We start from the raw sequence: 27,777 nt of genomic DNA on the forward strand, positions 1-27,777 counted from the left end.
GCTATTTAAACCTCAGCTGTATTGTTACTACACTAACCCTACTTGTTTTAGTTTCTTTTATAGAGACATGATACTTTCTGATAATGTTGGAGCCTATTTGTATTAAAGTAAAAATCAAGAGATTAACTTTGATGCTCACAGACTTTGTTTCTGTTTCTCTGCCCTGCAGAAACCTGAAAGAAATACTGATGAAATGTACTTTTCATTTCATTTTCAAACATGCGTCTCTATAAACACGTCTCTAACCCAGGCATACAGTGTGATGGAGCACCGCAGGTCCTTTTGCCATAGTGATGTGCAGCCTGTCGATGTCCGCTGTAAAACATCCTGCCGAGATAATGACAGAGCCAAAACCGACATCAACGCTCACTGTTTGATGAGAATAAACAGCAGCCGCACGCTGCGGCATGTTTATCCATTAAGTGGAGGGTGTGTCAGTGGGAATTAGCAATAATAGTTTGTGGATATTGAGCATTTAAGTCTGGGTAAATATTGATTTATTTTGTCCCGGTGATGTGGTTTGCAGTCGCGCTGAGAGAAGACAGAAAATGGGAAAAGTTCTCCAGTAACTTTGACAGAGTGTTATTCTGTCTTTGTGCTGAGCTTTGTTTTGTTTTTCCCAAAGAAACCGAATCCCTCCGCGTCAGGAATCTGGCCTGGTTTAAACAGAGAACAGTGTGAAATCTGAGCGGGCCTTTTCTGTTTCTCTCAGTAATCATCTGAATGTACTGCCAGCAGTCCTAGGTTGACAGACCACAGCAGGGACTGAGGACGGAGCACAAAGTGAAAGGGATCTCTGGTTGATGCTGTACTGAACAGGGAGAGTCTCGCTGGACGCTTGTAATCTGGATAGAAATGACTCACCCGATCAGCAGCCTCAGTGACCTGATTACAGCATTGATGCGGCGATCACCTTGGGTACAGTTTGATATCATCTGGGGTTTGTTCTCCAGACTGGGGGAAGACTTTGGCATGTCTCAGCACAGAGGAAGAGATGGAAAATGAGTGTAAAGATGAGCTCAGGCTTTGTTTTTAGAAAGTGTGTGTGTGTGAGAAGAATTTTGGCAAACGCAACGTTGCACAGATGTCCAAAAAGTTTTGAGCAGTTATGACAGATTCAGCTCTTTTTTTTTTCTTTTTTTTTTCTAAATGCAAATGAATCTGAAAGAGAGAGTTCAACATTTTGGGGAATACTCGTACTTGCTTTCTTTCTGAGAACCAGTTAGCCTAGCTTAGCATAAGGACTGAAACCGGGGTGAAGCAGGTTGTAATTGTTTAGTCTATAAGGTCAAATATATATACTGAGGTCTGCAAGATAGATAAATAATGAATTCATTAACAAGAAGTTAAACTGTAATCTATAAAATGTCAGTTCTCAAACCCCGAGATGACCACTTAAAATGTTGTGTTCAGTCCAGAACTCAAAGACACTCAATGATCTCACACAATGATATAAAACAGAGAAAAGCAGAAAATCCTCCCGCTGGAGAAGCTGGAGCCAGAGAAGGTTTGGTGAGTTTCCTCATAAATGACTTAAAGCGGTGGTTTCCAAATTCTTCGGTCATGTCCTCTCTTTGGAAGCATCAAACTGTGATGATATAGGGGAGCCAAATAAAGTTTTAGAAGATCTATGTTTGTTTCTTTTAGAGCCTGACCGAGAACATTTAAGGATTTTAAAATCTGGCATTCCGATATATCGGCCGATAATCTTTTTTTCCCTTCTTTTGAGAAATGCATCTCTCTAATAAAGGCATGAATCTCTGCGTGTCTGTTTTATATTTTGATAATGTCGAGAGCTGTTGCTGTGGGGAGCGCAGTGTCGCATTTGGTACGTTCAGAATGAATAAACCTTGAATAAGCTACAGTAAAGAGCAGGCTGCTCAGCTTTGACAAACAAATTTGTTGAAACTGAGTTAGACGAGTTTTATGAAGTTCTGTGGAAACGCTGAATATCTAGCAGTATCTCCGTCATTGTCGTGTTGTTCAGTGCTATAGGTGAAACCAATGTGAGACGCACATTTTGAACAAACACGGCACTGCATCTAAAAAGTGCAGGGAGGAGCCACATTGGCCCCTGTGAACGGGCATTGCACTAGTAACATAAACAAAGATTATCCCTAACATCTGTTATGTGTAGTTATGAGATAACATGACATAATGCAGTTTAAAAATAGACTTTTGCATTGTTATAAAAAGGACTTGAAAATGGACAAAAGTACAGCTGATTATGTCAGCTGATTGCTGTGTTTTGTGGTGGCGTTCCAAACACGTGTGTTGGAGAGCGCAATCTGGTGGACAAACTATGCAACAACAACACTCATAACATGACTGAAGGATCTGTGTGTCTGTTTCTTTTTCTGTCATTTATCGGCTGTAGTGTTGTAGTACTCGAGACCGGTCTTGGTCTCGAAACCGGTCTTAAGACCACTTTTTGATGTGATGGTCTTTGGTCTTGTCTCGGACATTGAGGACTCAGGATTTTATTTCAAGACCATAACTTTGGGAATATCAATAAATTGCTTGTGCGTCGTCTGATTTATTTGTTAACATCCAAACTTTGATTGGATGTAAAACGTACTGCAACCAACAACACTAATTAAAAATGTGTTGTTCCTGTTAACGACAGTCTCCCCTCCCCACGACGGTAATAGAATAGAAAAGGAGTGTTTGAATAAATATGGTTAAGTCGATTTCATCTCTTGGTGTTTGTATGTGGGTGTTTCAATAAGTATTTATATCTTTCAGATCAGTTTGAGAAGTACCTATGAGCTCGTTACACATTTTATTGTGTGTCAGGTAATGTGGGGAACTGGTCTTGTCTCGATCAACTCTGGTCTCGGTCTTGACTTGGTCTTGGTTTGGGCGCTTTTGACTACAACACTAATCTGCTGTTATAAACACAGATACGATGTATTTGGAAAGCTGATTTCTCAGTCGGGCTTTAGTTTCTTAGTTTCTCCCAATGTCTAGATTAATATTAATAAAAAAATGCACTTTAACTTTGCCTAAGCTGAGTTTTTACAATAGCAATGACGACTTGAGACTACGACTGACGTGTGTGTTTCTTTCCTTCTGTCTGTCCAGCATGTACTTTACCATGTGGTTTTGCTTTATGAATAAATCTGCCCTAAATGTTGGAAGTCTTGCTGGCCTCAGAGCACTTTTGTGTGTTTATTGTTCCCAAAAATGACTCAGTCAACTTTAATTCTCTGCACCGTTGCCCCCACCTCAGTCATGCGGGAGTCACTGACTCCAAAATAATAGCTAATTTATTTCCCATCAAGTAAATGAGTGTCTCATCTCTACCTTGGTGCGTGGAACCAGGTACAAAACCTATGTAACCTTCTTTGTGTAATCTGTTCTGAAGTGAGTACAAAGATGGTGTCTTTGTGTTTGAGAATACTTTAGACTGGACTTTGTTTCATCCTCTACCTGTAACAACACGTCCACATTAGAGAAGCTCATTGTTGGTCTGAAATCCGACCAGGGCCTACTTGTATGCTTAAGCTGTTACTCGGTGTTCAACACCATCCTTGAGCATAATCTGTGCTTTTTAAAGTTTTTTATTTCCCAATAAAACCGGTAAGTGAATTAAACTAACAAGTGTCCTCTTGTTCTCTCCGTCTCCCTGCAGGCCAGGCTGAGGCCAAGCTGAAGGAGTTCAGTCCGTACTACAGGAAGCAGTTCTCTGTGGCTCATTTCGCTCAGGTGGAAGATGAGCTGGAGCAGCACAAAGAGAAGATCACACAGTTGCTCCAACAGAGGGTACGTGTCTGAACGTTTCACCTGGTCCCAGACCCCTGAAAAAGAGCACAGCCGCTCTTTCACTCTTTTAAAATGAGTCTAATGAATCAGAGGGTTTGGTTACAGGTTTGCAGAAGAGGTGCACCAATAAGCAGGTGCAGGTGTGATGTTATCCAGCTGTGGGGGAGCCAGACAGAGAAGGGAAGTCACCTAAATTACAAAGACAGACTCAGGGGCAGTGTTTTCCCTCACTAAAGAAAGGACTGTTAGAAAACAAGAAACCAGACATAATTATAATATATTATTCCACCTTTTGTCCCCAATATCTAATCAGGAAACACCTGTGAATGAATTTATAAAAAGGTCTAGGATCAAAACTGGGCTGTTGTTTAAATTGTCTCCATAAATGATAATTATTGTGTGTCTTAACTTCCTCATTGTTCCAGCATTAGTTCTTGAGTGCATTTTAAGATTTCACCGTTAAAACAAACTTTTAGTACTGAAGCTGTAATTATGCTCATCTGAAGATCCACAAAGACGTCTCTGCCAACCTACGCGGAGAAAGGTCTTATGGGTAACTGCAGGTCGACTCAGATAAATGTAATAAACTACACGCATTTATAAACAGGTGTCACGCGAACATAGATCAGGGCGATACAGATACATGTAATCGCAGTAAAAAATGTTATCAATAATTATCAAGATAAAGTTTAAAGGCTGATTTTTGCTCCTGAGTGGAGATTTAAGAAACCAGATTAATGGTGGTTTTAAACTTTTTCTTTATGGTCAGAACAAACACTTGATACCAAACAGTGGATAACTTAATAAATCTGAGGTAGAACATCCAAAACAACGACAATAAAATCTTGTTTTCAACAAATGTGCATGAGTAACATTATGTCAAATCTTGTTTTCAACAAATGTGCATGAGTAACATTATGTCAAATCTTGTTTTCAACAAATGTGCATGAGTAACATTATGTCAAATCTTGTTTTCAACAAATGTGCATGAGTAACATTATGTCAAATCTTGTTTTCAACAAATGTGCATGAGTAACATTATGTCAAATATTTTTTTGTTTGAGGAAAATTAGATCATCATTAGATAATTATCATTATTGTGATATTGCCCAGCCCTATGGGAGCGTATCTGAGCTTTCACGTTCAGACATGTGCAGACCAGAGAAGCAGAGTTCCATCTTGAGTTATTTCCTCTCTTTGGATGGATGGATGGGTTGAACCGAACCTTTTAATGACCGTAATTTAATAATCATCCTAATCAGAACAGTTGCTGAGTTTATGTTGTAGTCTAGACATAGTTATCAATGTTATGTATAAATGTTAGAAAGGATTTGTAAATGGGCGAATTTAATAATTTAATGTGTGTGTGTGTTGACCAGGAGGCTCCTGAGGAGGGCAAGGTGCTGTATGAGGATGTCGTCCTTTATTTTGATGACACCAGGAAGTGGAAGGAGAGGTACGTGGTGGTGAGAGCCAACTACTGCCTGGAATGTCACGACAGCCTGGAGGTGAGCGCGACCCTGAACCCACCACCTTGTATACACTCCCATATAAATCTCTCTTTTTATTGTTGTTGTCCTCTTACCCTCTATTTTTGTTTTTCCTCTGTCTGTCTTTCATCAGACGTTTGTCAAAGGAATTCCTCCACGCCAAAAGCTGCTGCCTACAGGGGGCACCGTTCTGACCACAGAGGAGGCGTACATGGCCATGGTGGACAAGTGCTTCCCCGATGATACCAGTGAGTAGCAGACTTCATAAATCTTATCATACATTGAGCAATATTTATAGTATATAAATACTTGACTTGATAGTCTAACGTGAGCTACAGGCAACTACAGGGGCGGGGAATAAAAACGGCGCCGTCAAGTTGGACACATTCTACCTGTGTGAGCTTACTGTGCGCTGAGATCAATGACTGATCATTGCATTTGCATTTCCAAAGAAAAATGCCGCGAGATCAGTCATTGACCAGGCAAAAGGTGGTTCCAACTTTGTGCAGCCGGACAAAAGCAACTGCTGCAGCCGCCTTGCTCCCGCGTGGTTTCAATGTCATGTGACATGGTAACATTTTGCAGTCGGACACTATTTCTAACAAGCAAGCCTTATTTTAAGTCCAGCATGCATCACGTTAAGTCAGCGCTGCGCAGCGCCGCATGATGTCAAATGCACCTAATGGCAACTCTAACTGTTGGTGCTACTTTCTACTTCTACATCTCAGAGAGAAATGTTGTACTTTTTGTCAGTACATTTATTTGATACCTATAGTTCCTAAATAAAAAAACAGACTGATGTTAACATGATATGTTGCAGCACTTTACTACTAAATTGCAAATATTGTTATAAAATGTTTTTTTATTCGAACACTTTGAAAGGAGACCTTCTACATAAAGTACATTTTACTGATAATACTTTTTTTTTTTTTTTTTTACTATTTTTCATTCAGGACTTTAACTTGAAATAAGTATTTTTAGATTCCATGCTATTTGTACTTTCTTCCACCACTGAAGACAGCACGTTACATCCATAATTAATAATAAACATGCTAATGTTAGCATGTTCACAGCCAAAATCTAAACTAATGGATATGTTTACTTGCTGTCAGACCGAACAGTCTTCTGCCCATGGTGGCCCTAAATATGATATGACAAATTAAATAAAATTTGTGTGATGGGGACTCTTACTATCATCCATACAGGAAAATTATAATTCTGTTGTTGTGGGCTAACATGTGAAGGCTACGAGACAAACCTTTTGTCAGTCTGAGATCTACTAAATGGATGGAGGATGGATCCATTTGATTTGATTTTAACTTTCCCAAAGATGGTAGTAATGATCTCTCTGTTTAGTTTGTTGTTGTGCAATAGACATCACAGCTTTACTGCACCACTGATGTGGCTGCGGACTTTGAAGTCCTGCTCCTGAAAAATGAATTTGCTTTTTCAGCACACAGAATGTCCCTGCAGGTATTTAATCACCCACCAATTATCAGGGTCATTTCAGCCTCTGTTTTCAAAACAGACAGGAATCTACTGACAGTAACCTCTGCAGATGATGAACTTCACACGTAATGTTGAAATTTGGCTGTTTGCACACAACTTGTTGTCATAAAGATATGCTTGGCGCAGCACTGAGGATTTTTCCCTTGGTGCTTAGTTTGTCACAGATTATAAAAAAGAATGAGGAAACCATAACCTCTAAACTCCTACTATTTAAATTTTTATCTAATTTATTTATTTTTTTACAGATTAACCCGCAGAAACATGTTACCTTGTAACAAAATGCAGAATTCATGCTGCAATAAAAAGTAATCAAGTTTGTGATCACGTTAAGCTCCTTAAATATATTTCTCTACTTTCAAAAATATGCAGGTTATGGTTTTTAAAAAGAAAATGATTAGATAGTATAGAATATAGAGGTATAGATTTCCAATTTCAAAAGACTCAAACTTCATCTTAATCGATACCATCTGTCATTTAAATTTAAAAAAGCAAATGCTCTGGCAGCTCTGATGCTGCACTTGATTGAAGATAATATCTCTTTTTTTTTTTTTACATACAATCATCTGTTGTTTAAAACTTGTCTTAATGTAAGAGTTGAGAAACTTGAAGTGTTTCCTACTGTGATTTTGAACAATAAACTCCCACGGGTGCTCAACAAATCTAAAAGCAGCTCAGGTGGGAGTTGTGGGAGCAAGGAGCACTGAAGGGATTTGGTGAGAACATTGTTTAGGACACAGTCGAAGCAGGACTTACTGATCTTGCTGCACATTTTGTAGTTTAACTGTTTATTTAGTTAAATTCACATGACTCTGGCATGAAATCTAGTTTAAATTGTTCTACTTTGAAAACAAAACAGTTTTCAGCGCCACCTTTCAAGCTTACAGGCTTGAGTGCTTGATAACATGGGCTTTCAGTTAAATAATCCTTTAATCCTACCCGTCCCTGTGCTGAGTGTCCAGCTGTGGAACCGGTTTCCTCTGTAGTGCAGGCAGGTTTGAACAGGCAGCCGTGTGAAGCTCTCCATGAGAGACGGGGATCAGACTCCTCACTGCATGACAGAATAATACCTCCTTCAGACCAGAGCGCTGACCTGGATTAACCCAGGGCTGCAAACCTTTCAGTTTAGTTTGGAGTGAGATTCGGTATGGCTGAAGTCAGTGCATTTTATGAGTAGGCCTTCTGTGACAGAAACCATCGAAGGGTTCCTCAATCCTCAGGAATTTCGTTTAAAGCGTTCAGCAGCCAAACTCACAAGTCATTTAAAGATGAAAAGCAAAGTCAATATTCATTCATTGCCGACCAGCTTGGCAACATGGACTGGAGCAAGAGACGTCACAAGGATGAAAGGGAAGCGGCTGGACTACAAACGAGCTGTTTTCAGGCAGTTCAGAGTTTTCTGTGGGAGATGGGAACTCTCTTTGGGCTTTTTCACTTTGCAAACCTGTTACATGCACAAAAAAAGTATATAACTCAATAAAGGAGAGGGGGAAAAGCCAAAAAGTACAATACCACCTCATTAGGTGGGGTGCTGGGTGGACTTCCTCAGAAGATTTAGATTTTTTTTTTGCAGCAATTTATGGTTGAAATGAAATTTATGTAAAAGGAAACACAAAATTCAAGCAGCAGGTTGCCAATTCACAATATATAACTAAAGTTAGTGCAGCTCTCAGTCATTCTGTGCTGCTTTCAGATAATTTTCTCCTGTAGATCAACTTTTCTCATGTAATATCATCCCTGCAGAGTCATGATTTGTGCATGTGGCTGCTTTTCACCTCTATGCCAAATGAATTCATTTTAACTCTGTTATAAACTCCTGGACTTGAATAGCTCCTGTGTTTCAGCAGGTTTTCTGCTAATGTTCAAAATTGTCTGCACATTCAGAATCTCTCTCACTTACCATTTTAAGTCTACCTGGCCCATACTCGGATGTGCATTATGTTATTTCTCTGCTGATGTGGTCGTATCCCCTTCAGACCCGCTGACAGACAAGGAACCTTTTCGGACCGATAGGCTACTGGATGAGACGAGGACGTGGAAACAACCAGTGATTCACTAGAACTATAAAACTATAACACACAGCTCTGATTCTCGATTAGTAAAGCAAAGCAATAAAAGTACATTTTACGGATTTAAAACTTTCCAGGGTGGGGGTTATTTTAAATATTCAGGTGTACACCCCAGCCATTGTAACATGACACTTGTGAGGCTCTCGTGTCAACACTGTTTGCTCTCTCCGCCACCCCAACTTTTTCCCTATGTTGACGGTTTATTCCTCATGTATGTGTTTTATTAAGAGAGCTTTTCCCAACAGAACCTATCAGTACAAGCATTTGCTATAAACAGCCAAGAGAGTCGTGCAGCCGAGTGGAGCCATTTGTTCTATCAGACGCTCGTACTGTTAGGCTGACCTTTAACTCAACTTGACGGAGGTCAAAGTCTCATCTGGTTTCATCATTTCCAAAGTAGAAGATTCACTGAAGCTGTAAGAATCTAATAACGTTATAAATGAAAGCTCAGAAGTCACTCATGCATCTCTTTCTTCTCAGATAGTCAGTTAAGGACAGCTGAAGGAAGAATGATGAGTGAAGTATTAATGCTTCAATGTGAGGAAAACAGACGTTTAGAACAGAAGTTAAATAATAAATTCCATTTCCACACTACTGTCTTGTAACCTTCTGTATGGTAAAACCCACACAGTACCAAATAATCGACCACAGAGTCGAGGAGGTTTTGTAATGACCTGGGACTAGGATTCAGGATTCAGCTTCAACAGCGTGTTAAGAAAACTATGGATGTGTTTGTAGACTTCAAGCGTGATGTTCTCTGTTTTCAGATGTGAAGGAGGACTTTGCTCCTCCTCTGTCGGGGATGCTGGGACAGTTTCCTGTCTACCTGCGTCTGCCCTACAGGAGTGATTACTACTTCTGCTTCAGACAACAGGCCCCACAAGCTGCCTTCCTCTCCATCCTGTCCGACTGCATCAGGCACCAGAACCATGGTGAGACGCTTCGACACCTTAGAAATAGAAAAGATACGCTACATCTAAATATTATCCATAAACATGGCATTTCTTTTCATATTTATGCTGATGACACACAAATATACTTGCCCGTCAGATCCACAGACCCCGGAATGCTGAGTTCACTTAATAACTGCCTTTGTGAAGTTAAAAAATGGATGTCAAATAATTTCCTCCAGCTGAACTCAGACAAAACAGAAATCCTGGTCATCGGGTCCCAGCAGATGGCAAATCAAATACTGCCATCTGCTGGTTCCCTAGTAAATCACATTAAGCCTGTGGCAAAGAACCTTGGTGTTTGGTTTGATAGTAATTTAAATTTCGAGCAGCACACCACAAAGCTTGTTCAATCATGTTTTTATCAACTTCGAAATATAGCTAAAATTCGATCTATGTTAACTTTTAAGGACACCGAGACCATCTTACACGCCTTCATCTCATCACGCCGGGATTATTGCAACAGCCTTTTCACCTGTTTAACCCAAAAATCTATTGATCGACTCCAAATTCTATTGATCACTTTTAAAGCTCTTCATGGCCTCTCGCCTTGTTATATTTCTGACCTTTTAGTCCCATACGCACCAGCACGTACCTTGAGATCCTCGGGCAGAGGTGTGCTGTCTGTTCCAGAGTCTCGACTGAAAACTAAAGGGGACAGAGCGTTTGCTGTCAGGGCCCCGAGGCTCTGGAACAGCCTGCCCGAGGAAATCAGGTCGGCTGAGTCAGTGAACTCTTTTAAGTCCCTTCTTAAAACATACTTTTATAGGAGAGCTTTTCCCGATCTTATTTGACTTTATTTTATCCCTTTTATTTTATTGTATTTTACTAATTTTATATAAAATTTTCATGCTCTTTTTTGTATTATTCTTTACACTTGTTAAAGCACTTTGTAACTTGTTTTTGAAAAGTGCTCTACAAATAAGGATTATTATTATTATTATTATTATTATTATTATTATTATTATTAAATACAAAAATCCACAGTAGGTTTACCATCTCCTGCTATAATACTCTACATAACAAAAAACATGGGAGCAGCATTCAGAGAAAACTACAACCGTGGCAGCTGCCTTTTTCTGTTTTAAGGCTGGCTGGTGTTTGACATGTTGGGAAACTAGTGCCAATAATCAAACGGGGTTCCAGCTGCTCAAATGTGAAGATTTTCTGGTTTTCTCACACTTTATATTATAGAAACTTTTTTGGTTTTGGACTGTTGGTTGGTTACAACAGGATTGAAAGTAAACATTAAGCTATTATCTAACTAAATTAGTAATCGATTTAAACAGAAAAAACTAGGTAGATTAAGCAATAATGAAAAGAATTGTCATGCGTGGTGCACACAAGATTTTCAGATCTTCACAGATTTAAAAAACGTGGGATAACACCGACATAATGACAGAAAGTGTATGTTAATCTCAACCAGACGGTTCAGTCCAGACGCAGGACCACACCCTCGGCGTTTCTAGTTCACTCAGCGGTTTCAGAGGGGACTTAGGATCTCACAGAATCTCTCGTGATGAAACGTGACTTCAGACAAACATGGAGGCTGGTTGACCTTGTGTGTGCTGTGTTTTGCACAGAAAAACAAAAAGAAGAGAATCAAACTGTGGCTTACACGTTTTTATAGAGCAGAGATGCACAACACGCTGGGGAACGCTTCCTGGTCCGCTCGCTGACATGGGCTGTTTGTGGGTTTCTGATCAGAGGCTCAAATCTTAATGCTGGCCCCACACTAGATTATCTGCTCAAATGATCCTGTTATTTAAAAAATAAAAATCAGTTAATTCTGTCATTACGTCTGTGAAATGTTTTGAAAATCCTCACAAATAATAGAGCCTCCAATCCGGTCGGCGACTTTAACAATCGGTCTGTAGACCCCCTCACACTGCAGGACCATTTGGGTCGGCCTCTGCTCGGGAACGCCCCAGCGATGAATCAGACCGGCCTCCAGTGTGCGGCCAGCATTAGTTTCAGCCCTAAAAGGGAATAATATGGTCCTACCTACAGTATCCTATAGATCAGAAATGAACATTCAAAGTTCAGTAGATAGTAACACGTATCATTAGTGACTCTAATTGTGTCCCATGTTGCAGTCATGATTAGAGTAAAAGTAACAGCGCTGGGATCAGCAGCTGTCTTCAATCAATGAGACTGCGAACCTTAATAAAGCCTACTGGGAACGAGTGTTCGATACTCGCAACAACAGGCTTTATGTTTATGTGGTATCTCTAAAGAAAACCCACCACAGTTGCCATGGCAACAGCTCTCACCACACCAGCCGCGAGGGGCGGAGAGGGTCGTTTCATCATGTTGATGCGAAGCGCCGTGCTGAAGGAGAAACCTCTGCTCTGTGCAGACGGGCGAGTTGATGAAACGTTGCATTTAATGTCCTTCATCACAGTACACACACACACACACACACACACACACACACACACACACACACACACACACACACACACACACACACACACACGAGACTCACTATGATGGATACATAATGGACTAAATCTTTTTTAACTGGTCTGTGTGTTTGTTTTGTTGTCTGTTCCCTCTCTGTCAGACTTCCTGAAGAAGAAGACATGTGAAGTGCAGGCCTTCCTCAAAGCCATCCAGCTCTACAGAGAGGACCAAGGCAAATACGAGGTCTGGGACATGCTGATAGGAAGTGATGTCAGGGTACGTACCAAACTCATTTGTTGTGTGTTTAGATCTTATTTAAATCCTCCTGCTGGCTCTCTGGGGCCTCGGAACAGAGATCCGAAGTGGGGACTTGTAGCTGGAGAGGTGCCAGGTCACCTCCTGGGCGAAGGTGGCCCTGAAGAAGCCCCTGAACCCCCAACCGCTCGGGGCACCGCAGTACGTGGCAGCCCCCTCGCTCAGACATCCCTACATGTGTTGTTGCATGTGTGTGTATTTCAGTGTGTTTATACTAATAACAAGGCAAGGCAAGTTTATTTGTATAGCACATTTCAACAAAAAGGTCATTCTAAGTACTTTACATAAAACATAAAAGCAACAGGGAAATATTAAAGTTAGAAAGAAAATAAAAACAGGCAGGTCTCCCACCTTTGCTCATTTTATTCCTTTGATTCCCCATATCCCACTTAGGGACTCTAACCCTTCTTTAGATACAGTCGCCACTGTAAATCCAGATTGTCTACAAACTCTGGTAAAAGCGGTTGACAGTAGGACCCTGTCAACAAGTTACTTAGGGACTCCAGGGGGTCCAGAAACCAGTCAGTATCTGGAGTGACCACCGTTTGCCTCACGCAGTGAAACACATCTCCTTCACATAGAGTTGATCAGGTTGTTGATTGTGGCCTGTGGAGTGTTGGTCCACTCCTCTTCAACAGCTGTGCGAAGTTGCAGTCAGGTCGAGACCCCGATGAGGACGTCGAGCATGCAGATGAGCTTCCCTGAGAAGGTTCCTGACCGTTTGTGCAGAAATTCTTTGGTTATGCAAACAAACAGATTGTTGCATCAGCTGTCCGGGTGGCTGGTCTCAGACCATCTTGGAGGTGAAGATGCTGGATGTGGAGGTCCTGGGCTGGTGTGGTTACAAGTGGTCTGCGGTCGTGAGGCCGGTTGGATGTACCGCCATATTCTCTGAAACGCCTTTGGAGGCGGCTTATGGTAGAGAAATAAACATTCAATTCACAGACAACAGCTCTGGTGGACATTCCTGCAGTCAGCATGCCAATGCCTGGCATTGTGCTGTGTGATGGAGTTGCACATTTGGATTGGCCTTTTATTGTGGCCAGCCTAAGGCCTTTTATTGTGGCCAGCATAAGGCACACCTGTGCAATCCCCATGCTGTCTGATCAGTATCTTGATTATCTCGGCAAAGGAGAAGTGCTCACTAACACAGATTTTGACCTTTTGATTTGTGAACAGTATTGGAGAGAAATAGGCCTTTTGTGTACATAGAGAAAGTCTTAGCTCTTTGAGTTCAGCTCATGATGAATGGGGGCAAAAACAAAAGTGTTTATAATTTTGTTCAGTCCATGTTTGATATTTTGAGGAAGGGAATAGTTTAACATTTTGTGAAGTATGATCATTTGCTTTCTTTCCAATTAAGATGAAATATCGATCTCATGTCTGTGTGTTTACAGATAGTTTGTGACTACATGTTTTTGTTCTGTTATTAAAAATAATGCATATACTGTAGATATTTCTATATTTGTGCATACACAGGAATCTACTAGTAAACCTAAACAGTTAATCTGGCTGCTGATTTCCAGCAAAGCTATTTTTATTTCTGTGTCTTTAAAGCTGAAAGCCTTTCAACCTCAGTGTGATTTGCTTACGTTCAAATCTACTGCATGATGCTGGCGTTCAGAGACACAACAACAGAGAAGCTTCCACTGTCTTGTTTACAGACCGCAGTGTATTTGCATGATGGAGTGATGCAGGGCGTGTACGAATAAGGCTCATTTGCATCCTCTCGCTGTTTGCTATAAGCTTCGGCTTCCAGCAGCAAAGACATGAGCATGTTGGCTGAGAAAACATGGGAGGACAGCTTTTGTTCACTCTGTTTGTCTTTCTTCCTTCGTTGCGTTCCTCTCTGCTCTGCTGCCGTGCTTCCTGCTGTTTTCCTCTCTGTTCCCTTTAAAGCGGAGCAGGAATCCTCCCACGTAACGACACTGTAAATGCTCCATTGTGTTGTTGTCCGCTCGCATTGTTTGTTCAAAACTAGTTGGGAGGTGAAAGGAAGTTTGACTTGCTGCAGGAAGACACACACACTTAAAGTCAATTTGTTTTAGCAATAAGTAAGACATTTCCTGTTTTAAGTGAGCGGGTTATACACACACAGTAAAAATACATACCAAAGTACACATGTTCACCGGCATTTATCATTTTTTTTTCTTGGACATAGCTCTCGTCTGACGTGCGCACACACACACGTCAGAGCTGAAAAATGAAAAGAATGAATGACGCAATGGCAGCAGAAACGACCACAGCTGTAAGATTATAAATCAGTCAAGGTGTCAGAACTTGACAGTTCCAAACAATCCTCTTTGTTTTTAAAGGTACTATTGTACAAATTATACTTTTGATTATGTGACTTGTTACCTGGAAACACCTGTGATAGTTTCTGTTTAATAACCATGAATCAGGACAGGACATCATGAAACATGAGGGAGGATGAATTTCAGTATTATAATATGGTAATTAGCAAGTATTAGGTTGATAGTAGCTCATTATTATCAGGTTATTACCCCATTAATGGCACCATAGTAGAATTTTCAATCCAAGTATTGCACTGACATACCCTTTTGTTAAGTTACCATATTGTTACCAAAATATTACTGTAGTAATAGTTTTGCTTTGTTGTTATCTTTGAATATGTTCCACCATTTTTACCCTGTTGGGTACATTTCAATATATTATTACCCAGATAAATCCGTTAATACCAAGCTATTACCTGGTTATTACACGGTATTAACTTATCAAACAATTTCCCCACTATTACGTATTTACCGAGCTGTAATGTTACTAGAAGGTCTTATCTTTTACTGTAAACTTTGCACTTTTTGTAAAGAGGCCCTCTTTAAACAAAGTTGATAGGGGGTGCCGTTTATCTCAGATGGCAGAGTAGCAGAGTGCGAGGCCCTTGTACTAACACTCAGTCCTTGTTGCAGTGGCCCGGTTTCAGTACTATAAAAAAAAACAAAACATAATTCATACTGTTCATTTTATTAATCAAATATGGAATCTGTTACCATGTGCAGCCATATGCTCAGAATATGACATCCAGGAGTCGAGGCTTAAGTCTGTGTGTGCATTCTCATAGTGGATTTTCTCTCTCTGAACTGCTGCTGAAAGAAGATAGGCTGGTACACGTTTCCCATCACCATATTTGATGCCGATCCAGCTCTTAGATTTTTGTAGATCTTTCTAGTTTGAATTATTTGACCATAGTTGGATTACCCAACTGGGCAAAAATTCAGAATTTCAGCTATTTGAAATGTTTAAACTCCGTCTCATTGAGGAGCGTCGAGTCAAAATCCAGTTGGAATTCCTTTTGGATATTTCGGTTACATTAGTAATTAGAGGTGTTACGAGACACGATAGAGATGAGATTTTAACACTATTTTGAAATATCTTTAATACTGAATTATGTAAATATTTTGATTATTTAACACATTTTCTGCACCAGTTTATGGTGATTTTCATTTATTTATATAAAGAAAAACAAAATTCAGGTGGCAGGTGACCATTCAAACTCTTTAGCCAAACCATAACAGAATCGAAGTGAGTGCAGCTCTCAGTCATTGTGTTGCTTTCAGATCTGTTTATCCTGCAGATCAACTTTTGTCATGTAATCCCTGCTGAGTCATGATTTAGTCAACTCAATAATAAATTATTAATTTACTTATAAACTCCTGGACTTTAATAGCTCCTGTTTTTCTGCAGCTTTTCTGCACATGTTCAGCCGGGCGGGATTGATTCCCTCCGAGTCTCTTATCAGTTATACCACTTTTGAGAAAATTAATGTGTGGCTTGACAGCATGTGAAAAATGTCTAGCAACCTAAATGTTTGCTTGATATTTTAAAGTATAGACTGACCAATAATGGATATTTGACGCCAATACTTATATGTATATAATGGATAATGGATTAGATTAAGTGGGACATTTTACAGTGTGAAAATAAACCTGTTCTGCTCTGTGGTGGACAAACTCTAATCGAGACACTGTTTGTAAATGTAGTCAAACCTAGCGAGGCACTTCTGTGCTGCAGAGTATTGTTTTATTTATATATTAAAATATGCAATAAGCTAAATCTGAGCCGACCACAACTACTTCTCACCCCAAGCCCCTCCAGTGGATTTATCTGGCTCTGGTATTTGACTCAAACAAAACAAGAAATCTGACATCATTGTGGTATCCTGATATATTTAAGACCTTTTAAAGGCTGAGTGATCCCTTGAAATATTTATTATAATCTTTAGTCCTGCTTGTGTGTCTTGTAGGTGATGGCCAACCTGGTGATGGAGCAGCTGCTGCCGACTCTTGAGGTTGACTTGCTGCCTCGTCTCAAAGCCAAGAAGACGGAGAAGAAGAGAGTTTGGTTTGCTGTAAGTCGAGCTGTTAATTTCATCTGCCACATCCACGACTGATGCCGCAGTTTCCCTGCAGCGTTAACTCAATGAAAATTTGCAAAGTGGCCTATGAGGAGCGATTTAAAACCCATGTAAATGTACGTTTCAGCATTACATTTGATAGAGTCTGACAGGCTCACAGATGTAACCTAGCTAAATCTGAATCAATATATTATGCATTCATGCTCGGGGCCATTCCCAGTATTATTCTGCGGCTCTGCTGAAGCTATAAAACGCTTAATTCTTTATGTGGAGCGACTTCATTTTAGTTAAGCAGCGAGCAATTGATCTTGTTTTTGATGAATTCACTGATGGTACGCAGACGGTGGAGGCGGCGTACATCCTGGTCCAGGAGGAACTGTTGGAGGGACTTGCAGCACTAAAGGAGGAATGTCAGACCTCGGTCCAGCAGCAGAAAGTGCTTATTCACTCCGACATGAACCCGATCCTCAACTCCAGACGGCAGCTGGAGGAAAAAGTCCGAGGTAACTTTTCTTATTCTTCGCCTTGTCGCTCGGCACATTCAGACGCAGACAGATCCTCACTGCTGTCAAACACAGGACGAGCTGCATTCCTCTGTCACAATCATCATTGAAACTGGCTGTGTGGGTGGATGGAGTTGAAAAGCAGCAGAAGGGTAACGGAGGGTGACTCATGCAGTGAAAGAGCTGCAGTGACCTCCTCTGTTCAGGCAGCAGGGGTTCAGGGCTGATTTCTGAGAAGAAACGTTGTATTTCTTTCTCCAGCCAAAGTATCGGAGCCAGCAGAGAAGCTGTGCTCCGAGTCCGTCCAGCCGTACCTGGGCTCAGTCCTGGAGGAACTCATGCAGCCCATCAGCTCTGGTTTCCAGGAGGGACGGCAGCTGAGTGAAAACATGATGGACCAGGTGTGTCAGGACATCCTAGGAGACAACGAGAAACTGAAAAAGGTTTGTTGATTATAAATGTCCTCTTTGGTTTTTTCCTCAGTTATTGAAGACTCCTCTCCACCAATACCATACAATATACTACAGAGCTCGGTACAAAATAGTATTGTAAACTACACCGTTATTGTACAGTTCAATTGTTGTACTTAGCTGTCTACAATAAAAAAAAATTAAAATTGCTTTATTAATTCTTTACAGGGCAACTGTGTTAATTTAGGAAAGAAATGAATATAAAAGTGAATCGGACTTTGTTTTGGTCAAATTGTTAATATGAAACGATTCAGATTGGTGTCAGACTTTTGTCTCAGCCCTTTGACTTACTGACACAAAATATTAACACTTTATAAGGAGAGATTTGACCGTGTTTGGCTGTGCAGCAGGTGTCATGAGTAAAATGCCTTTGCCCTAATCACTAGTCGAATTTGTACTTTTGAATTCATACATTTCGTCATCAGAGTCCAAAGTTAAACTCCTGTGTTTATGTTCTAACACAGGAATCAAAGATAAAACAACTTTAACATACAAAAATCTGAAGTATATCCACATCTCCGTCCAAAAACAATTTAAAGCTGAAATGATTGATTAGTCGATCAACAGAAAAAGAAAACTGTATTAGAGATGGACTGATTAATCTGGCCAATCAACGTCTTCTCTAAATGTTGACGCCTTTTGCCTAAATGACAGCAGCTCTAACAGCATCACACACACACAGTTATACTGTGTAGAGAATAATGCAGCTGAATGAGGTCTGACAAACTGAACCCCGCTCTCCCTTAAACACCAGCCAGACTCTACAGCAGAACCCAACAGTATGTTTCCGTTTCATTCAGTAATAAAGCTTCCATTTTAAACAACACGTCACGGACTAAATAACATTTATATTAGATTGTACTCTGCATGAAATAATGGAATTATACTTTTCTTTGTTTTGATACTGGCTGCTCTGTATTGGTCTTTCAGACAAAACAAGCTGTGTGAAGACGTCACATTTGGCTTTAGGAAATTATAATGAACATTTTTCATGATTTGTATCGACATAATTCAATAGTGAAAGTAATTGTTAGTTGCAGCCCTACAAAACTGTATAAATCCAATCGGCTCACTTAGATCACAGTGCACATTTATTTTGCTAAAACAACATCCAGTGTTGCATCACAACTGTAATCAAAAGACTGAGGGAGAAACAGAACGTGTCAACATCTTAATTCAGTATTTGTAGTCGCCTCAGCTGCTACCTCTCTGGGGCTCCGCCCTAAATGACTGAAGTAAACAACTCAGCAACCTGTAATTTCCTACTGTCATGTATATAACATGATACCAATAATTATTTTAGGCACCTATTTGTTTGTACAGCTGTATCAGGGAATCTTCTCCTCCTATCTCTCAGGCTCTTGCTCACATGGCGAGGCCGAACCTGCTGAGCTGCTACCAGAAGATCGGCTCCCTGCAGGAGAGGCTGCAGGACCTGCAGGAGAGATTTGGTTTCTCAAACATCACAGACGTGATCCACAGCGCTCAGATCGACCTGCAGCAGGTACAGCTGCTCGCTCTCTCTCTCCCAACACACACACTCATTTTATTCATTCACTTTTTCCTCCTTCAGCCAGACAGCTCAGCTCTCATGTTTCTGCTCAGACAGAGTGGGCGGACTGATTCATTTTATTAGCCATTTATTTATGACACACTCGTGATTGTAATCTTTCAATACACCGACTCAGCGTTTCAGTGTTCACGATGAATCAGCTGTGGGCTGCTGCTGCTGCCATTTCACACTGATGGCATGTCCAGCTGTTGGCATCATGCTTTTTTTTTTTTACTGCTCTGTTAATTGGGGCATTAAACATCTGATCTGATCTCATGCTGTGTGTATGCGTGTTTGTTTCAGCTGATTGAGAATGCAGCTTACACGTTCGAGCAGCTGCTCTACAAAGCCGTCCAGGACAACCCAGAAAACGCCAGCTCGGCCATCGAAAAGGCCAAACACAGAGTGCTCAAGGTCAGACCGCCATCTGGAACGCAACAACACAAAAACCTTGTTGATGCTGGAAGATTCATGTTAAATTTAAGTAACTGAAAAACCCTCAAGTGCCAAAAATTTAGACTTCAATAAAAGATCATTCGTGTTTTATAAAAACTTTAAAAAAAAAACAAAAAAGAAGAGAATCTCATTTCCTCAGAATAATAATAATCTTTAATTATGGAGAACTTTTCAAAAACCTCATTACAACAACAATAAAACATGCATGAAACAGATAAGATACAGGATGAAAGCAAGAAAACGATTAAAATCCAGTTTTTTTTTTTTTACAAAATCAACATCTGTTTTGAGAAGGGACTTAAAGACTTCACTGACTCAGCCGACCTGATTTCCTCGGGCAGGCGGTTCCAGAGCCTCGGGGCCCGACTGCAACCGGCCCCTTTTTAGTTTTCAGTCGAGACTCTGGAAAAGACAACAGACCTCTGCCCGAGGATCTAAAGTTACGGGACTAAAAGGTCAAAGATATAACCGGGCGTATAACTCATATGCCTCAAATATGAGAAACTTTCTCATAATAGTGCAACACATTTATCATTATGAGACACTGACTTATTATGAGAAACAACCTCATTCTGAAAATATAATGTGAGAGTTTCTCATAATGGCTGAGCATTTCATAAATGGTCATAATTATGAAACCTGGCATCAATCAGCAACACAGCTACGAGAAACTTCACCAGAATTATGAGATAATAAAAGTTCCTAACGTAAGATGATGGACATCTATAACCACGATTTATGTGACATAACTATGTCACATAAAGCCGTACAATAATAATACATTTTATTTGTAATGCACTTTCACTTAAGATCAGAAAAGCAAGATAAAAACATCAATATAAATAGATAATGCAACACCTTGCAGGGTTAATTAAAACTCATACGTTCTGCTAAATGGAAATGTTTTTAGTCCTCAGATACTGTAATACCATTAGTACTTTACAGTATGTATTTTTATAGACGTATTAAAGACACTTAGTGTGAAGCAGGGATGTATATCATGATAATGGACAAAAGAAAAACCACACCCACGTCAGACTGACCTCCACAGTCCTGTCTCCTCTGTGCGTCCTGCAGCAATATGACTATGACAGCAGCACCGTGAGAAAGAGGATCTCCCAGGAGGCTCTAGTGTCCATCACTCTGCCCTTCATCAAGAAGAACTTGGCCCCGACCTGCAAAACTGTGAGTCGCACACACAGAGACTAAGCAATACATACTGTGCAAAGCCACCAGACTCCATTGACAAACAGTAATTTTACCTCTCAGAACACAGGAGCTGCTGGTCTAGCGCTGCCTTGGTGGGTTTGTTTGCTTTTTTTATTGTGTGCTTTTGGTGTTTTACAGGGTTAAAAACACCAAAGTCACACAATAACACAAACTAACCAATCGAGGCAAAGGTTGACCAGAGAGGTAAAATTACTTTTTTTGTCAAGGAAGTCTGGTGGCTTTGCAGAGAGCGATATAGTGACTGTTTCTGGTTAAACAAAAAGGATCTTACTCTTTAGAAATAGCTCTGTAGCCCTGCTACAGTGTTATCAGACACTTGTAATAAAGATCTGAGCCTGTCAGAGGCAAAAACAAACCGCACGCACATCAAACCATAACCCGATGTTTCTCTCTGCACAGGAGCTTCAGAGTCTTCAACAGTTCATCTATGCCGAACACTCCAACTTCATCCACGTTGACAATGTTTATGAGAGCGTCCTCCTGCAAACTCTGGACAAGGAGGTCACCAAAGGTATCACAAAGTTACACCGATGATGACAAATCAACAACACACATTCTCCCTCGCAGGGACGGAGAGACACATCTAATCTTTCCTGTTTTCTCCTCGTCCTGCAGTGGTGAAGGAGGCGGCGAGTCTTAAGAAGTACAACCTGTTCACAGACAGCAGAGACCTGCTCAGTCAGTCCAGCCGCTCCAGCCTCTCCTCCCCGTCCGTCTCCACTCCGAGCAGCCCCGCCATGGCGCTTGCCTCCCCTGCGAAAACCTCCTATGAGCACCAGCCCCCGTCTCCTCTTACGGTCAACGGTATGTCGTCCAGCCCCCAGAAGGAAGAGCAGCACGAAGCGGACGTGTTCGTTACAGAGACATGTCCGGGGAAGGCTGAACAAATAGAAGAAGCTCAGAGTGTCGCTGTCGATCAGGAGGTACTGGCGCCGGAAGCAGAAGATGTTGTGCAAACTGTGAAAGCAGAAGCAAGCACCATTGTCACCCCTGAGACCTCAGCTTTAGCAGCTACAACCAACCAGAGCGAGACACAAAGCAAGAGACAGGAAGTTCCTGAGACTTTGATCCAAGAGGAAGTGATTTCTGTCAAAACGGAGAAAGTTAAGACGGCTGCTGAACCTCAGAGCACAGACGCGCCAAAAGAAGCAGAAATCCCCACAGTTGTAGAAAATACTAAGACAGCTGCAGAGGCAGAAGCTCCTGCGCGAAGTCCTGACCCTACAAATGAACCAGTAAACACGTCAGGTGAGGGTGCTGGTGATCAAACTGTAGCCAGCGGTGAAGTCAAGACACACTGTGGAAGCTCAGAAATCGAGTTAGAGGCTCCCTCTAGTGGTCAAACACCCGTACTCACAGCTGCAGATGTCAGCCTGGACATAAAGCCAGACGAAGCAGAACCAGTCACTGTCTCAGACCCTAATTCCCTGGATGTGTCAGTAGGAAGTGAGTCAGCTCCGTCAGATTTGGAGTCTGAGGAGGAAGTCAGAGTAACAGAGAGCAGCAAGGACGAAGTCCGGACGAGCCCCGACGCCTTGGAGGAGCAGGCTGACCTCAGTACATCACCTGCGAGCTCAGACGATCCCGCTGTGGACAAAACCGTCAGCGAGGAGCCGTCTCCTCAGGTCCAGACAGAAGCTGTGAGCGGCGGCGTCAGAGTAGGAGTGGAGGCGTCGGTGGAGGCCGCCAAAGAGGAAACCCCTTCCAGCCCTGAAGCCCGGCCCCTGGACAGCGTCAAGGAGATCCGTGACCTGGTGGTGGAAGTGTTCGAGGTGGAGGAGCTGGTGCAGCATTACCCAACGGGATATCTAAAAGAGGAGTGAGGCGTCATGACCAATTTACAGCAGCATTCCTGTTCTTTCAGCAAGATGAGGGACAAAATAACTAAGATGTTCTGCTGAAAGGGAACCGAATCATCACCAGAAGATAACGGTAGCTTCCATTTCTGACTAAACTGCACCTCTGCACTGCCTCGTCTGTCGTGGTGTTAAAACAAGGATGCTTTTTCCTCAGAGCTGAAACCGAAAAAGACTCCTGAGAAACATTCACGCTCCCACAAATGTTTTTTTTAAAAGCACATATGCATGAATTTATGGTAAATTATTAATACAAGTAATCAATATATTAGCTGTGTTAGGTGTATACAACCAACAGGTTCGTTTCATTCAGCGACTGACAGGAAATTATCGCACTCCAATTATTTTAGTACCAAATTGTTTTAGAAAATCTAGATATAGAAATATTTTTTATAAGAAATGCTGTGGTCGATTTAAATCTATTTAGAAGAATCTATTTTTTGGAAAATGCTTTAGACGCTTTATTTCTGAGAGTGGTCTCGTATCTGGTCTTGGTTAGCCTAACTTAGCATAATGCCTGGACGCAGGGGGAAACAGCCTGACTCTCTCCAAAGTTCAGAACTCCTCCTACCAACACCTTTAAAGCTCACTAATTAATAAATAAATAATATTTGGTTTGAAAAGGGAATTGGTGGAAGAAGGATTAAGGAAGTACCACAACGACAGCATAAAATACTCCATTATTAACAAAAGTCCTGCTTTAAAAAAAGTTATTTTGTAAAAGTAAACAAGTGTGAGTCCGATGTACATAAAGTATGAAAAGTAATCACGCAAAATAGCTCAGATATATTTTACTGGAGTATTATTACTGATGCATTAACATCCGTATAAGCAGCATTTTAATGTTCTCAGGGTGGAACATGTTTTTACGATGCCACCAGCACACCACACTTCTCCCAATCTACTGCCATGCATCATATTTTATAAACCGATCACATGTTTTACTCGTAAAATCCTAATCTGGAAAGGGTCACCAAAGCAAATTCCTTGTATGTGTAAAAACTACTTGGCTATAAAACTGCTTCTGATAAATGTAGTGGAGAAGTAGCAGAGAATTGAAATACTAGTAGAAGTACGAGTAGCTCAACATTACACTTGAGTACAGAAAATGTTCTTACTTTCCACCATGTTGTTACAGACACCCGTTGTAAATCTGTAATTAGTTCTAGCAGGTACAGCATCTCCTCCCTATGGCCCTGTTTGTGTACAGATGAAACAAACAAAGGTAGATAATGTTAACCAGTGAGCTTCAGATGTGTTTGGTAGGTGGAGGACGGAACCAGGCCAGCTCTGTTTCCACCTGCTCAGCTCTGAGATTGAGTCCCATCTGAACGTCTCACTCTTAGACACAAAGCAAATAAGCGTCTTTGCCAAAAATATCAAACTGTTGTTCCAAACAGGCTACACGAGTTTTAGATTGTTAAAGCATTATAAACACCTACTTTAATATATCAGACCACACGAGCTTGATTAATACCACTTCCACTTTCCAGCTGTAGTTTAGGGACATTTCTTTCTCCTTAATGTGATTTATTTTTTATCTACTGAAGGATTAAAAAAAACAAAAAACAGAAACTGAAGAAGTGCCTTTGCAGTACCTCCATGTTGCCTTAGATCACATGATGATGGAAACGAGCCTCTTTCACGCGGATAATGTTGCTGTAGAGAGACTGGCCCGAGGCGGATCACCAGTGCTCGAGCATCACCTGCGCGAAATGCTTTTTACCTGTGTAGAGCATCTCATGCAGACACGGTTAGAAAGTTTACAGTGTGAGTACAGGGAGGAACGTTTGACCATAAACTGTCTACCAGATGAACGCCGGCTGATGGAAACGCCGTGTGGAAATATTAATAAAACAAACATGCCCTCAAACTATTTCTGTGAACTCTCCACGCTCTGGTCTGAATGTTGGTGAAACAACACAAATAATAAAAGCTTTTGTTTGCCAATAAAACAAATACAGCATGATGCTTTGGTTATTTATTTATGATCCACAACATTTTTTTTTTTTTACCCACAGACACACTGTACTGAGAAATATCAAAAACCTGCAAGTAATCCAACATCTGCGAGAGATTAAAGACTAAATACAGTTTGACTACAATAATATTCCTTCCATGTATTCGACCTATTGCACCACAGACAAAGTAGCTCACATTTCAGCAGGCAAGAAGTGATCCAGGCACATCGAGGACAAGATCAAGGATAAAAAAAAAAAAAGATGCAGCAGATTCTTTAACATTTGTTCACATCGAAAACACATTTTCAAGCTAACTCAGTAGTTAACATTTCTTCTTAAATTACATTCACAGAAATAAAAAGATCATCAAGAACAACATTTTAATTCAGGGTGAGTTGGAGTTCACACAGTCTACCGCTACCAGTGACAGCGTGTGAGGAAAATAATGATCGCTCTTTATTTTATGGTTCATCATCTGCTTATAATTATGTGGAAAGTTTCCTGGAAAACAAAAAGTGTAATTCTGTTCTAATTATAGGGAATTATCATTAAATAACTCGAGTTTAGCTAGTTGTGTGGAGTTTGTAGATTTCCAGATTAATTTCCTCGAAAGAAAAGATCAATTTAAGCTAATTATTAATTTATTCCTGGAAGCTGTTTTCTTCATTTATGCACAGTCGGCTGACCGGACCTTCTGACTACAAGACTCTGCAGGTTATACTAGCATTAATTAAATCAACGTGTACAAATTGAACACTGTCTACAGTATTTTCCCCTGTAATTCCATAGTTACTAGTTATTTCCAGCAAACATCTTAGGAAATACTAAGAAAACACACGTAACAAAGCATTGCCAAAATGTATAGTTATCTAATGCGCCTACATGGTGCATAATACATAATTCAGTGGTTCCTAACCTGTGGGTATGAATCTGAGACGTCCTTCAGATCGAAACAGCGATGAGGGGCCACATGCAAAATAAGTTGGGAACTAATTACAACTACTGAACTACCACAGGCTGGTTCAGAGAAGAATTATAAAATGTTATCTCTGATACAGATAGGTCTGGTGAGATTCTATAGTTTACCTCTTGTAAATAAATCTCATGTGCAGATTTAAACCAACAGTGAACGTATCTCCTAAACGAGTCCTGTGTGTGTCTTACAGCCTGATGTCTGTTCTCCCTCTGAGCCATAAAAGAAAACTATTAAATCCATCAGTGAGCACTCACTGTGACATGTTCCTTTATCACCATGAACACACACAAATGTAGTTTATTCTAACTCAGTCCCACACACACCTTCCTGCTGCGCCGAATACTCTCTAGAGCACCACATATGGATTCATCCCCAACAAATGCAGTATTTCCTTCTGTTTGTTTGATAGAAACTAGAGCAAGCTGCTGTTTAAAGAAAGTTGCTGACCCTTTTTAAACATGAAACTATATTCGTGAGTGTATTTTTTTTTTTTTTTTTACGTCTTCAGCAGTAACCAATGACGCAGTAGCACACTGGTGGTTTGGCTCTGCACACGAGATTTGTTGACTTCAACAAAAACATAGGATAACATCAGACTTATCTTTCAAAACACACTCATTTGTTCTGCTGTATTCTTTTGCCCAGGATGATGTTTGTGACTCGTAACATTCAGGCAGACTCTGATTAACTAGAAACATTCGCTTGTGTCAAACGGGACAGTAAAATCAGAATATAGGAAAACGGCTGCTTTATAATGAAACACAAAAATATTATGTTCTTGACCAAAGTCTACATTAAAATTTATCTGACCTCAATATTTATTGGATCATAAGGCTTAAGGAGTTTGAAGGAGTACATAAAAGTCTGTATTAATGAGTCATGTACTTTCATTATTGAAGGAAAAATCTTTTTTTATTTAAACTTTCATTTGGGTCCACTTGTTCCCTGCAGGAATTTCCCCTGAATGAGAGTCAGTATTTTCAAATAAGCCATTATTTTTGGTGCTTTATCATCAAGAAAAACATGTTTTTTCCTTCCGATTGTTTGACTCAATAACGGACTGACTGATGGTTAAGATGATTTGCAGTGAGGAGAGATGCATAAAGAATCTGCACGCAGCTTTGACAGTGCACGGTGGATATCAGGGACACGTCTGCAACGTGTGTGCAACAGAGTTTGTTCAGTATTTATGTGCAAGACAGTGCGTAAGATGTTCCAGGTTTACCGGGAGGCAGTGTTGAAGAATAAGTGTTCATCGGGACGGAAGCCGTAGGCGCTGACCGGTCGATCTGTTGCTGGGAAGAACTGCTCCGACACACTGATGGGACGAAAGGAAGAAGAGATGGGAAAATAAATACAATCTGACACAGCAAGACAAAATTACATGCATGTGGAGGAGGAACACAAATCCTCTAATTGTTTTGGGATGCTTCAACTGGCTGGAATGATGGTGGTCGGCCACATAATGGGGCTATTGCAAGGAAAGAGTTCAGGTTCATAATTCAGGGACATACTTCGTTACATATAACACCACACCACCAGGTGGAGCTCTGACACCAGACATGTCTCCCCACAAACTCCCCACCCCAGGGCTCAAGCACTCACTCGCTCAGTCACAGTACCAGATGAAAATAAATTAAAAAATAACCTCGTAAAAAGTTAATGTAATATTCATCTTCCCTGATGCAGGTGTTGGACATCCACAATGAGTGTGTGAGTTACAGACTGCTTATGGCTGGAGGGGTAAACAGCAGAGCGTACAAAGTCATAAAAACCAGAGAGATGTCAAAACACAGCGCCGTGACGAGGGCGGAGGCTGACGGCCAAACCTGGAGGACCTGGCTGCCCTGCGCCCGGGAACAGGGGCCTGTTGGGGGGGGGGGGGGGGGGAAAAAGGGCT

The 27,777-nt window shown here is 40.9% G+C and overlaps 2 protein-coding genes across 3 annotated transcripts in view; one reads left to right on the forward strand and one right to left on the reverse strand.

The window, feature by feature from the left end:
* Positions 1–24,909, forward strand: part of niban1a (niban apoptosis regulator 1a) — a 47,929-nt gene extending 23,020 nt beyond the window's left edge. Inside the window, exons 2-14 of the mRNA XM_046048790.1 lie at positions 3,635–3,765; positions 5,145–5,273; positions 5,389–5,503; positions 9,598–9,762; positions 12,347–12,462; positions 16,763–16,867; positions 17,214–17,376; positions 17,638–17,819; positions 19,204–19,350; positions 19,702–19,812; positions 20,932–21,039; positions 21,484–21,595; positions 21,700–24,909. Coding sequence (XP_045904746.1) covers positions 3,635–3,765; positions 5,145–5,273; positions 5,389–5,503; positions 9,598–9,762; positions 12,347–12,462; positions 16,763–16,867; positions 17,214–17,376; positions 17,638–17,819; positions 19,204–19,350; positions 19,702–19,812; positions 20,932–21,039; positions 21,484–21,595; positions 21,700–22,907 — 2,792 coding nt within the window. The 3' untranslated portion in view covers positions 22,908–24,909. The remainder of the gene's footprint in view (positions 1–3,634; positions 3,766–5,144; positions 5,274–5,388; positions 5,504–9,597; positions 9,763–12,346; positions 12,463–16,762; positions 16,868–17,213; positions 17,377–17,637; positions 17,820–19,203; positions 19,351–19,701; positions 19,813–20,931; positions 21,040–21,483; positions 21,596–21,699) is intronic.
* The window catches only part of kifap3a (kinesin-associated protein 3a), a 41,181-nt gene continuing 38,310 nt past the window's right edge, over positions 24,907–27,777 (reverse strand). For both annotated transcript variants that reach the window (XM_046048792.1, XM_046048791.1), the window contains exons 20-21: positions 27,103–27,195; positions 24,907–25,841 (exon numbers count right to left, since the gene is read on the reverse strand). In XM_046048792.1, coding sequence (XP_045904748.1) covers positions 25,694–25,841; positions 27,103–27,195 — 241 coding nt within the window. In that variant the 3' untranslated portion in view covers positions 24,907–25,693. The remainder of the gene's footprint in view (positions 25,842–27,102; positions 27,196–27,777) is intronic.

The sequence above is a fragment of the Micropterus dolomieu genome, linkage group LG05 (assembly GCF_021292245.1).
Source record: "Micropterus dolomieu isolate WLL.071019.BEF.003 ecotype Adirondacks linkage group LG05, ASM2129224v1, whole genome shotgun sequence".
NCBI lineage: Eukaryota > Metazoa > Chordata > Actinopteri > Centrarchiformes > Centrarchidae > Micropterus > Micropterus dolomieu.